The following is a 13,335-nucleotide window of genomic DNA, read 5'->3' on the forward strand; positions in this document are numbered from 1 at the left end:
AGCCATCCTGTGCCCTTGGTTGCGCTGGTGATAAATCCTTGGCCTAAGATTTATAATTTCCTTAAGTGTGGAAGCCAAGATGTGAAATCAGAGAAATGTTAAGAGATTTTATTATAGCAATTGATGTGGCTCAAATTGTAGATATCAGTTGTAAACCTTATAATAATTCAAAGTAAATGATTTATTTTTATTTTTTAGTCATGGTACATGTAGTCTCAATTAAAATAGACACACTAGAAACATTATATAAGATGGCCTTTTCATGCTTGAAGAAACATAATCTCATCAACATCATATCTCTCAAGATCTGACCGCTTTCTCACCCTTTCATGCTTTGCCTGGGATTCTTACATAACATCAGACCTAGCTATTTGTAGCAGTGTCTAAAATAACTACTTGAAATCATCACAGTAAAGACTAATGAGTGTGTTAGTGTAGTATATGTGAACAAGCCAGATGAGTGTATGTGAACAATGCTATAAATGTTATGAGATGCTAAGATAACTGACACCTGAAAGGATGGCTGCTGTGCAATAAATCAGAATCAGAATCAGCTTTATTGGCATGTGTGCACATACAGGGAATTTGACTCCGGTAACTTTTGCTATCTTGTACAGAAACCAAATCAAATCAAAATCAATTAAGGCTACCTTTACACGGAAACTATCCGAACCAAAAGCGCAAAAGTGGCGTTTCGTTTTCACTTTTAACTCCGCATTTAGACGAGCGTTTCTGAAACAAATCTGTGTTCAAACGGAAACGCAAAAGTGTGTGAAATTTCATACACATAGATGCAGTATACCGCCAGATGGCTAGGTGGCAACACTCCCAAGAGTGCCTGCGTAGAGGTATTTACTTTTCTTCTACTTTTCCACGCTTAGCGCACGAAATACATTAACCAAAACAACCACTTGGATACAAATTATTGCGGCTAGGGCCTGTTGAACCTCCATCGAGGAGCTCGACATGTTGTTTACTTGTTTTTCCGGTCCTGTCGCATGCTTGTCACGTCATTTCTATTCGACGAGAAACGCAGTTTTGCGTTATTCACCCTTTGCACGGTGACGCGAGGGTGGAGCGTTTTTAAGATTTCCACTCTGGAGGGTGGTTTCACTTTTTTGCGTTTTCAACCCCCAAAAACGCCGTCACCATCTAAACGATATAGGACATCCGATAAAATGTTTTGCGCTTTTCACCTCCAATCGTTTCTGTGTAAAGTGCCCCTAAAGTTTATAACAAAATACATCAGACTTACATAGTTTTCCGTAGTACTGCAGCTCTCTCCTCATTGTTCTGGCAAGAAGATGTGGATTAAAAGGTGTTGCCTACATGGTTGTTGAAACACTGACATACTGCATATTCTCAGTGGCTGCAGAGTTAATACAGTGACCGTTGCTCTGTGAGACTCTGAGCTTGGTAGGTCGTGGCTATACTCAGCCTATATTTTGCACAATTCAAACCCAAGGTGTGGATGTTATCGCTTTTAGTGGCACCATAGACGAGCTGAGATCTGTTTCTTTCTTGGTTATGGAGCTAATGAAAATATTAAAGGACCAGTCTGTAGGATTTACTGACATCTAGTGGTGAGATTGCAGATTGCTACAAACTAAATGTACCAATGTAAAATCTCCATTAACAGTATTTTAAGTATTTTAGTTCGTCTGTCCTGGCCTGCTGTAGAAACATGGTGGTACAACATGGATTCACATGTGCAAGAGAACAGAAGGCAGTGGATTTTCTTGGGAGGGAACTTTAGGCAGGTTTGACTTTGAGGTACAGATGGGGGGACGCAGTATGATCATTCTGGATTTGGAATACATGCATACATGATGACACCAGTGAAATGCATTCTGGGATACCTGGCTCTCCCAAGTTAACACAAATTACCTCAGAATGCGTCACCTATCCAATTGGATATCATAGAGGTTTTTTTTGTACATAATTCTTTCTTTCTCTTACTGTCCTTCCCTGCAAATAGACTGGAGCAATCAGACATATTTGGACACACACTTATCCTCTTGTATCATATAATACATTACAAAAAAATGGAAGCATGGTGTTTTTGCTAGGATGAACCGTGGACTATATTTAGAGTCTGTAGAGTATATTTTCCGCACAGTGTGATGATTAGACAAGAAATACAACTTTTATTGGCATACCATTTATTTCTCGGCAATGTGTACAATTTGTTTAGAATATTTTTATGCCTTTTTATGTCTCTGTATTTTGTTAAGTACGTTGCATTTTTTGTGTGAAACACTTTTACTGATGTGCTAATATCAAAAAGAAGTAATTCTGTTGTGTAATTCAGTGTTGTTCGACTCAGGTACCTACTAAAGTTCTATCATTTCTTGACATGAGAATATGGTTTCCTGCAGTTATGAATTTGCAAATTAAAAATAAATATGTAGAACAACATTTTTATGCGACACTACAACAAATGCATGCAGAAGCACAGTCCTCATGAATGCATGATGACAAAAAATAAATTCTCTACCATTGCAGTGTAACAGACATTCTTTCGCCAACTAAATTATTAAGTCATTTTGCATGAATGGATGAATAATTTCCCAGTAGTGGAAACCTTTTCGCCAGAACTTGCTTGTATAAAACAAATAATAACACTGTTGTAAACGCAAATAAATGTGATAAAGGTGCACAGACTCTCTGACCTACTCTTTTGTTCATGTTATGGGGGAGTGATAAGAGAAGAGTGACACACTGTGGTAGAAAGTGGGACCTACTTCACAACTTCCAAACAAACACACGTATAGTTGCAAGTGCTGGTCTGCATATGTGGCTTTAGGTTTAAATACACAGGGACCAGCATTTGATAACATTTAGTCTGAAAATAGAGTATTATCTTCTTTTATAATTGCTGTTAGTGTTAGAAGTGGTAGCAGTGGCAAAGGTGGTGAAAATAAGCGATTAGTGAATAATTAATGAATGAAAGAATATATATTTTATTGTGAAAATTTTTGGTTGTATTTCCTGATTATTGTGCATGCATTAGGTGCCTTTTAGGCTCGTTCTTTTGTTTGTTTGTAAGTTGGATTTGATTTGTTCTGTTAACCAAAGCTTGCACCGTCAAATAAACGGGCGTGTTGTTGTGAAATTACTCATCGTCGGTAATTATGATGGATGCTGCGGATGACCTGCTGCTCTACTGTAAAATGCATACAAGGCAAGCCCGTGCAGGGCTGTCCAAGAAACCCCATCGACGAGACAAAACTCGAGGCGTGAACGTGGCAGCCATTTTACATCATCAAGAGTGAATGACTGAAGCCGGACCAGTGCCGGGAGTTTTACACTTTTTCTGTCTTTTAAATATCACATTTATCTTCCTAAGTAATCAACACCATACACGTTGGTGTGCCAGCGGCAGGTAGGGCGAATGCTTCTGATTGGTCACGTGATTGTTGCTTAATTGATTGCTAAAAAGTCTGAATCGTGCGGTGCTGTTTCAAACAATGTGGAAACTGGTGGTGGTTGGGAACGAGTTCTCCAGACCGGCTTTTTGAAAATGGACTCTTCCTATGTGGCGGCACGTTGACAAACCACGCATCCAGCAGGCTAAATCGGTAGCTTTCAAGGCCTCGCTGAATCTAATGAAATTTAAAACCAATGCTTTGTCAATTGGTAAAGTCCATACCGACAAATGACGTTGTAACAATGGCCTCAGTGAAATTCCGTTCGTATTAGCATGCTAGCTTCAGCTAGCCCATTTTGACAGATCATGGAATTGACATGCTCATTGTCATTGTATGCTAACCGCACCTAGCTGGTAAAAGCCTGCTATATTAGCAATCGTTGGCGATCGTGCTTTACTGCTGTACTATCGGATATTTTTGTTGCCCGTTAAATTAACAAATATTGTTGCATACTTAGAAAATGCATACCAGCACCTCATGTTATTGTCCTGATGAAGGTCTCTAGTTAGCTTGGCTGCTAAAACATTAGCTGGGCAAACTAGCCCGCTAGCTAGCTTGTTTCAACGTGTGCGAGTCGGTCCCTCCCCGCTGAATGTAAGATTATTATAAAAGTTGGAGGAAAAATATTTACTTCCCACAAATATGTTAACGCCGCGGATTAAAAAACAATGGCTGGTATGTGTGAATGATTAACGACCAGATTTTAGGGTTGTAGAAATGTTTTTAACTGCAGCGAAAGCACGTGCTTACGCTATGGTGAGATCGATTAGCCGACACTACGAGAAATCGGTCGCGCGATATCGTTAAGCTAATATTAGCAAATGGTAATATTAGGCCAAAACAGAAGATTGTCGTCCACGTTTAGCTGAGTCCAGCCGGATAGAGTAATGAGAGCAGAGAGCGGGTTTGCTTGCTGCTCTGCACAAGTTATGGCCCCCAGTATCAGTAACTACAAAGAGAAGGAAGGGACGTTTATGCCTGGGGTGGTCATTAATACCACATTTGGAGTATTTATGTTAGTGTCACAATATGTGCTGCGGAAGTGTCATTAAAGAAAATGCTAAAGGGTGCATAGTTGCTCACTGGTCAGTCACCGGAAACCAGAGCTCATTCTCTGTTGGAACACGTGTATCAGCTATCTAGCCTGTGCTGAAGTCAGCAGTGAGAAGGTAAGCTAACGTGTAATTTAGAGACCATAGCAGAAAAGGCTCCTACAACAGCGGCAACCAAGAGGACCGAGATTCAGGCGTTAGCAAACATCTTTGCCCAGAATAAACCAGAGTGGAAAGCACTGCCACATGGACACAGACGCCGTAGTTTTACAATATGCAATTGAACTGATTTCTGTGGGGAATTTGGTATGTGCATTGTCTGTCTTGCGCACAATGTCACATCTGTTTTGTCCAGGTTTTGGGGGCTTCTGCTTCATGCAAGCTAAGAAAGCTACAAGTGTTAAGTCAAGATAGTGAAAAGTCTCCAGACTATGAAGGATCACATGACCACAGTAACTTCTTTGGCACTAGTAAACATCCCATTTTTGATGGTCTGGGATAAATTATATCAACGTCAAGATCGTGACTGGTCAAACATTTTGTTTTTAAAATGTTTTTCAAAAATAATTTGCCTGACAAGTTTGAGACTTTACACTCTCTTGGACACGTCCAAAGTCTTGCCCTTGACCCAGGATTAATTTGGCTCATTGCATTTACACAGATTTCTGGAGACATGGCCACAGAACATATTAATGGAAATGGTCCAGAAGAACCAATGGACACCTCTGCTGCAGTTACCCATTCTGAGCACTTCCAGACTTTATTAGAAGCTGGTTTACCACAGAAAGTTGCTGAAAAACTAGATGAAATTTACATAGCAGGTAAGGCACCCTGAATATACTTGCATATTCAATATGCAAATTTTATGTTTTATCAATTTCTTGCATGTACTGTCATTTTTATCACCTTTTTGAATGGGGGAATTGGGATCCTGAAGCAACTTTTTGTGGTTTCCTACCAAAATGGGTACTGCAGTGCTACAAAATATTAAATTACACATTACCAGCGTGAAAATGTGTAAATGATTGCAGCATTTGCATTCCCCACATGGTTGCATGATCACTGGTGTCAGGGCGAATTAGTTGTCTCTCCCTGGGAGTCTTTTGATGAACTTATCTAGTCCCGTCTGTAATTTCTATGAAGTCTCAAAAATTATTGTAGAGTGAAGAGTATGTATGCCACATATGTTGTCAGTGACAGCTTAAATATCTGTTATTTTTGTCAGATTTTACAAGTTGGCGTGGGGATGGGCTGTATTAACAAAGTTCCGGGGTCATATTAGGACTTGTTTGGTTTGTCACATCTAGAAAAGTACTGGTCTGGCCTTTTGAGCCAGATGGGACTGAGGCAGAAACAATGGCAGCAGCTGTCTGGTGTGTGCCTGCCTGGGACAGGTGACGGCCCCTCCATGGAGGAGAATGCAGACCGGCTCATTAGAAACTCGCAGCCACAGGGTAGAGGGGCACTGGCATATCGAGTTGCACTGTCACATCTGTTGTGATTAGTTCTGCAAAAATGTGCTGGTTGGACAGTAAAGTGCAGCCTGCCTACCGCTCCATTAGATTGGGCTGGTCCTCACTCCTAATTGTAGTAGTCATTATTTATTCATTAGTAATTTAAAAGATAGTAGTTGTGCACAACAGTCCGCATGGAAATGCCTCTTTTGTACTGTAAATTCTGTGCTTGACAAGATAATGATGTTAGAAGCTCATCTTCTCTTTCTGTGTTGTTCAAACTCCAGGTTTGGTGTCACACAGTGACTTAGATGATCGAGCAATTGAAGCTCTGAAAGAATTCAACGAAGAAGGTGCTCTTCAAGTCCTTTTGCAATTCAAGGACAGCGACCTCTCACATGTTCAGGTATGCATATGACACTACAGGTTTATTGTTCAGTCTGTTCCTGATGTCTTCATACCTTGTGAATGTCCTTTGTAAAGTGTGACGAATGACAGCCTTATTTAGTTGTATTGTTATTGCGCAATAGTTCTCAGTTCCCATTGATCTTTATCTACAAGGTATGCACTACCTGCCAATTCTACCTGCTTCTTCTTCTTCCTTATCAGAAATAGTCCCAATGACTTTGATATGTTTAAGCATATTTTTGGTTATACTTAGTTTTTTTGTTTTGTTTTTTTCCTCCCCAGAACAAAAGTGCCTTTCTTTGTGGCGTGATGAAGACGTACAGACAGAGAGAGAAACAAGGGACCAAAGTGTCGGATACCAATAAAGGACCAGATGAAGCCAAAATTAAAGTGAGAATTGATAGTACATTAGAGATTACAATGAAAGTGATTTTATTCTTGGGACATCATGTCTAAATTGTGAGTGTTTTTGGTTGGAGAAATAAATCAAACCAAGATGCTTCAATACAAGACACGTTTACGACTACTGAGTAATCAGTAATCATTTTCATTTGCCTTGTTTGTCTGACTGTCAGGCTTTGCTGGAAAGGACTGGTTACACACTCGATGTGACAACAGGACAGAGGAAGTATGGTGGTCCCCCACCAGAGTCTGCTCACTCAGGAGCCCAGCCAACCATCGGTACAGAGGTACAGAACTTTTTCATCTTCATTAAGTGTGATAATACAAGAATGTTGCATTTTTAATTGATCACTTTAAATTGAGAGAGCATTCGGGTATTAAGTGTCCAAATGATGAAACTTTCTTGTCTTCTATAGTAACCCTGGTTACACTGATAGCTTACCGCTAAGATCTGACTGGATACCTTTTTACCAAAGTGCCATCTATGCTTTGTTTTTGCCTTACATTTCAAATGAAAGAGTTGCTCTCATGCACCACATTTCCCTTTCCTATCAATCTCGTAGATATTTGTAGGCAAAATCCCCAGAGACCTTTTTGAGGATGAGCTGGTTCCACTGTTTGAGAAAGCTGGCCCCATCTGGGACCTGCGCCTGATGATGGATCCACTCAGTGGCCTGAACAGAGGCTACGCCTTTGTCACTTTCTGCACTAAAGAAGCTGCACAGCAGGCTGTCAAATTGGTAGGTCTGCTCCTGCAATTATGACCTGAAAGCGCAAGACTATTTTGTTCTGGCCTTTTAAGGAGAGTACAAAGGAATCTTATACAGCTCACAATGTGGAAATAATATTTTAAATATACTGGTTTTGCTAGTGACTGATAAAAGGTTGTGAAATATTACAACCACGACACACTATGGTGTAAATTCTCCCGTCTTTTCTATTGTTTCTTACACTACTTTCTCTACTTCGGCAGTGCAACAACAATGAAATTCGACCGGGCAAACACATTGGTGTGTGCATCTCTGTGGCCAATAATAGACTGTTTGTTGGCTCCATCCCCAAGAGCAAAACAAAAGAGCAGATTGTTGAAGAATTTGCAAAAGTCACAGGTGAGTCAGCACCAGCCTTTTAAGTTGTCATACTCGGTATTTGTTCATCAGCTGCCTTCCTACAGCACATGTTAAAATAGTTTAATTGCAATTCTGGGTATATCCAATCTTCACATCAGTAGCAGAAGCTCCGACAGTAAAGATTATTAAAGCATTTCCTGTTGGTGTCCAAATGATGATCTCATCTCGTGCCGGAGTGCTTCATGCTACTCTGATGGTTTACCGCTAAGATCTGACTGAACACTGAACATAGTAATATTAGTCTTTTGACATTTTGATTTTCTTTTTCTGGGGTGGTGGGGGGGTACTCGAGGTATGATGTCTCAAATGAAGAATATTGAAACACATTTGATCATTTATGGTTTGAAGCTTTTATTTTGGAATCTCTGTCTTAAACGACTTTATCACCTGCTAATTTTTCTCCACCTCTCTCCCGTTCCTCGTCTCTACAGAGGGTCTGAATGATGTCATATTGTACCACCAGCCAGACGACAAGAAGAAAAATCGTGGCTTTTGCTTCCTGGAATATGAAGACCACAAGACGGCAGCTCAGGCTCGCCGCCGACTAATGAGCGGCAAGGTCAAGGTGTGGGGAAATGTGGTCACCGTGGAGTGGGCTGACCCCATCGAGGACCCAGACCCAGAGGTCATGGCCAAGGTAAAACACAGAGCCAGAGGTCATCGTCAGTGTAATGTGCTTTTCTTTATGACTGACCCCCTGTGACCAACCTTTTCTTCAAAAAGCCTGTATCTTGTTCTTCTTCTTCCAGGTCAAGGTGCTGTTTGTGAGGAACTTAGCAAGCACTGTTACAGAGGAGATACTTGAAAAGGCCTTCAGCCAGTTTGGAAAGCTGGAACGAGTGAAAAAATTGAAAGACTATGCCTTCATCCACTTTGAGGAAAGAGATGGTGCTGTGAAGGTATGTGAGAAAACTTCACTGGGTAGACAGTATCAAATGTTTCTGCTGAGCATAAACTTGAATTTGCAGTGACAACAACTTTGAATGGTTTCTTAATGACTTTGACAGGCTTTGGCTGATCTCAATGGCAAGGACCTTGAAGGAGAGCACATTGAAATTGTCTTTGCCAAGCCCCCTGACCAGAAGAGGAAGGAACGCAAAGCCCAGAGACAAGCCGCTAAAACACAAATGTAAGCAAGAAGAATGCAATTGAACCTAGCGATAATGTGACCAATTAGAGAGAGAAGCACTATTATCAGAGATTTAATTTAGTTGTATTGCAGGATGAAGTGTAAATGTGGAATCTGTATCGTCCCTCAGGTATGATGAATACTATTATTACGGGCCTCCCCACATGCCACCACCTTCAAGAGGCAGAGGGCGAGGCGGACGCGGAGGTTACTCTTACGCTCCTGATTACTACGGCTATGAAGACTATTATGATTACTATGGATATGACTACCACAACTACCGGGGCGGCTACGATGACCCTTACTATGGCTACGAGGACTTCCAAGGGTCCGGGAGAGGCCGAGGAGCGAGGGGAGGAGTCCGTGGCGGTGCCAGTCAGACCAGGGGCCGTGGTGCTATCACACCGAGGGGCCGAGTGGGCTTCTCCCAGCGAGGAGGCCTTGGAACAATCAGAGGTAGATGATGTTTTTCACAGTGTCACACAATAACTTTCAAATGGTTAAAATCGGATTAGTCACACTGTGGTGACCAGTGAAGCCAGACTTTTCTGTTCAAGATAATTACTGGATGAAAAGAACTTACAAAGACCCTGTGGCTCACTTCGTTTCAGCACTTTTTACGAAAGCACAAAGTAAGTTCAGTGTCAAGGGTGGAGGGGCTCTTAAAAGCTGAATATATAACTGGGCAAATCAAAAGTTGATGACCTGCAGTGCAGTCTTAATTATCTTGAAATAATGTTGGTGTAATTACAAGGCAGCACTTGAACAGTTACACCTGCTTATTGATCTTGTAACTAAGCTGACATCTTTTAGTTCAGCCAGCCAAGACTGAGTTCATACACAACATACTATATTTTTAAGGCGGCCAGCTGAGACCAGCACCCGTGGCAAAACATTGTCGAAATTTCTCATTGGTGGAGAATGTGTGCAACACGGATTTTTTATTTTTTTTGTACTAATTTTATCTTTCATTTGTCCAGCAGGGAAACGGGGCCGAGGGCGGTCCTGACCTGTCAACGGCGGATACTGACTTGATGTGTGGGGTTACACCATAAGCTGCAATGGATGTCGAAACAACTACGAGCATGACAAAAAGGTCCAATGATATTCCAGCCTTACAGAAGAAGCATCTCCCCTCCTCTTTACTTTTTTTTTTTTTTTTTTTTTGTGCTTGTTTCCAATTTAGTTTTTCTGAAACTGCCACCTTTAAAGGTACAGTATGCAGGATTTGTTAGTTGTTCTTTGTAAAAACATTAAAACTTGGTCCCTGAGAGAGACTGAACGAAGAGAGGAAGAAGGGTTGGCGAGAACGAAGCAATTAATAAGAGAGAATTATTATTTCTTTTTAATTATTATTTTATCGCGGTTTACGTTCTGAAGCACAAACACACCCACATCTCCTCACAACCTCGTGTCGTATTGGCAGATTTTGTGTGAATGCAGCTGAAGTACATACACTCTTGTCTTGTCCACTGGCCTCTCTGCTCTGGGCACGTACGGCTTAGCCACCCCCTCTATAAAACAGAAACACAAATCTGCTGCTCTTACACAACTTTGGCATGGAGAGCAGAGGAGAGAGATTGGCAATGTAACCTTGTCACTATGTTTATAGAGTCCTGCTCTGCCACCCTGCACGCTGTTATTGGGCTACACGTTCACTGCCCGAAGTTTGTAGCCCCGAAATGTCACAGACGCCGCAAAATTCTCTGCAGATAAATACACCGCCACACACTTTAATGTGCATTTAAAAAAGAAAAAAAAAAAAAAGTAGAAGCTTATTGAGAGGGATTACTCCCGTACAAGTCCATACGTTTAGGAAAATCCTGCATAGTATACCTTTAAAGATTCACCAGAGGATTCTGAATACTCGTTACAACCTCTTTGCCCTGAGTCCCTGTACTGAGCCCTGATATACAGGGCTCTATGAATTGCCCTTACAATCTGCCCCTTCCCTGTCCCCGAACATGCCATTTTTTTTTTTTTTTTTTTTTTTTTTTACTAATTATTGAAGAAATTGCACTTTTTAAGTTTTTAGTTTTGAAGTGGCTCAAAGGAGCTTGATGCTATTGTATATTTTTGTGCTAATTGCAATTATTGTCGGAATATCCATGTTAATCTTAATTGTTTGATCAGGATGTTTGAAAGAGAACATTTGCAGGGTTTTAGGGTGTACCCACCTGGCATGGATAAGTCAGGCATTCCAGGAAAGTGGTTCTTTTCAGAACTTGTCTTTAAAGGGTTGGTTGACTACCTCAGTACAGAGGACTAAACTACCCGGCCTGTACTGTAAATAGGGAAACTATATTGATGAAAGCAGGGCTTGTTTTCATACAAAATATGCACAAGAGCTGCAGCATAAAAACAATGTACTTAATGTAATATAGTCATTTTAGCTGCAGCTCTGCAGACTGCAAACAGTCAAACTGGGCATGCAAAACAATCTCATATGATGAGTCTGAACAAGCCCTGCTTTTATCCTATTTTGAACTGAATTAGCCGCATTGCTTCTTCAGAGTATGTAGTTACTGGTGTATAGTTTTTCGGAAATTGTTACTTTTGTAAAGGCTTCAACATCACAGGCATCCAACTGCCTTTGATTAAAAAAATAAAAAAACAAAAATAAAGCCCTGCAGTGTCCCTTTTGTGCCACTGTATTATTCCAGTGGGTTTGATTTTTATATTGATAAAACACATTTTCAATCAAAAGAATAAAAACACATTTTCAACTAAAAAAAAAATAAAACACATTTTCAAACAAAAAACATTTTCAAACAAAAGAATAAAACCCATTTTAAGAATAATGTAAAATAACCTAATGTTTTATCTTCTAAGATCATGTTAATCTTCAATGATCCCTTCCCAGTCCCCAAGACAGCAACTATGTAGAAGATCTCTGGAGTTAATCTTGATGGATGACTGAATTGCCATATTGCCCAACCAGTGAGCATGTGTGCCTAATGTTAGCTGCTATGGTTTGGTTAGGGATCATATTCTGATAGTGGTAGAAGGGATACTGCAGTGAACGATTTCTATTTCCAGGTATAGCATAAAGGAAACTGCTCTTCAATCCCAGTTTTCTATACAGTTAACTCCCTCAATAAAATCATAACAACCACCTTTTGAAAAAAAGATGTTAGCAGTTTTAAACTATTGTTGGTGGCCAACAACGTTTTTTGCATTCCTGCAAATAAATTGTTTTATACTGTAAGATGGAGGTGAGTGTAACTTATTTTTGTAATAAAGTTTTTGATTTCTATCTGTGTCTTACTCTTTCGATAAAAGCTTTGTGAGTTTCAGATACTCCATCAAGTGGGTGGTGTTTGGCAGCAGTTAATTACTTTTTTATTAGTAAATTTATGTGAAGATATACAATAGAACATGACAGGGTTTTGGTGATACTGTAACATGATTTTTTTTCATTGAAATTTGTAGATTTAAGATCAGACTGATGTTGACACTGACTTATGTTAGTATATCAGTGATATTTTAACTGTCGATATAAGTGAATTATCATCTTTTATACAATACTTCTGCCCTGGGTCTTTAATATATACCAAATTTCACTGCTGTGTGTTAAAAATAAGTAAAAGGGTCAGTCCGAAGGAAATGAGGCCCACAAGAGGTCAAAAAAAAAATGCTGGCCATTACAGTTTAGCCAAGAGAACAGTAGTTGTGTTAAAAACTATATTATTAACCCATTAAGCTACATTTGATAATTTCGATCTTTGTACTAAATTTAATACATCTATAATCGTGTTCAAGTTTGAGTCAGCTGCATATAGATATGACAGATGAGGCCAGAAATACCCTCTTTTTTTTTTTTTTTTTTTTAAATCGTCAGGTAAACTCCCGATATGTTTTGCTCGGACGACGGAAACGCCTCAAATTCAGGTAACCATGGCAACGGAACTGAAGAAGGTACCACATCGCAACTCGCTAATTAATTAAAGAAAAGTCTACGTTGGCTGGACGAAACGCGTAAAAAAAAAAAAAAAAAGGGCAAGGTTTTACGATTTAGATGTGTAGTTTTATTTGTTAAAGGGTCATTTTTAAGTTATTTGAGATATTTTGATAATAACGCTAATGTGCTATGGTACCGTTATATGACAAAATATCACAAACCGACTTGCTACGAGGAGTGTTACACTTTCGACCTAGTATCTTCAACCAGGATACCTCGCCGTATGTATGTATATTATTATTGTTATGTATTTATTTATTACTATATATAGCTAATACACTTGTTATCCTGTAGCTAAACTACAGGAGCCAGTAGCGGCTTCTGGGAGCGGAGGTGACATCACGCGTCTCCAGCGCTGACAACCAAAC

General features: G+C 40.0%; 1 protein-coding gene across 3 annotated transcripts; it reads left to right on the plus strand.

Annotated features, from left to right (window-relative positions):
- The first annotated feature begins 3,148 nt into the window (after positions 1-3,148).
- Positions 3,149-12,262, plus strand: LOC311505714 (heterogeneous nuclear ribonucleoprotein Q-like). Of its 3 annotated transcripts, XM_084569435.1 has the most exons (12): positions 3,149-3,385; positions 5,145-5,304; positions 6,225-6,343; positions 6,628-6,735; positions 6,921-7,034; positions 7,311-7,487; positions 7,721-7,856; positions 8,309-8,514; positions 8,627-8,776; positions 8,885-9,006; positions 9,137-9,462; positions 9,987-12,262. In XM_084569435.1, exons 2-12 carry the CDS (start codon positions 5,157-5,159, stop codon positions 10,013-10,015), a joined length of 1,635 nt encoding a protein of 544 aa, XP_084425561.1. In that variant the 5' UTR covers positions 3,149-3,385; positions 5,145-5,156; the 3' UTR covers positions 10,016-12,262. The 3 variants fall into 3 exon arrangements, with proteins under 3 accessions (XP_084425561.1, XP_084425562.1, XP_084425560.1); XM_084569436.1 differs by lacking the exon at positions 5,145-5,304 and having other exon boundaries at positions 3,163-3,385; XM_084569434.1 differs by lacking the exon at positions 3,149-3,385 and having other exon boundaries at positions 3,469-5,304.
- The last annotated feature ends 1,073 nt before the right edge of the window (positions 12,263-13,335 follow it).

This window comes from Chelon labrosus (assembly GCF_963514085.1).
Source record: "Chelon labrosus genome assembly, chromosome: 20".
NCBI classification, from domain to species: Eukaryota; Metazoa; Chordata; class Actinopteri; order Mugiliformes; family Mugilidae; genus Chelon; species Chelon labrosus.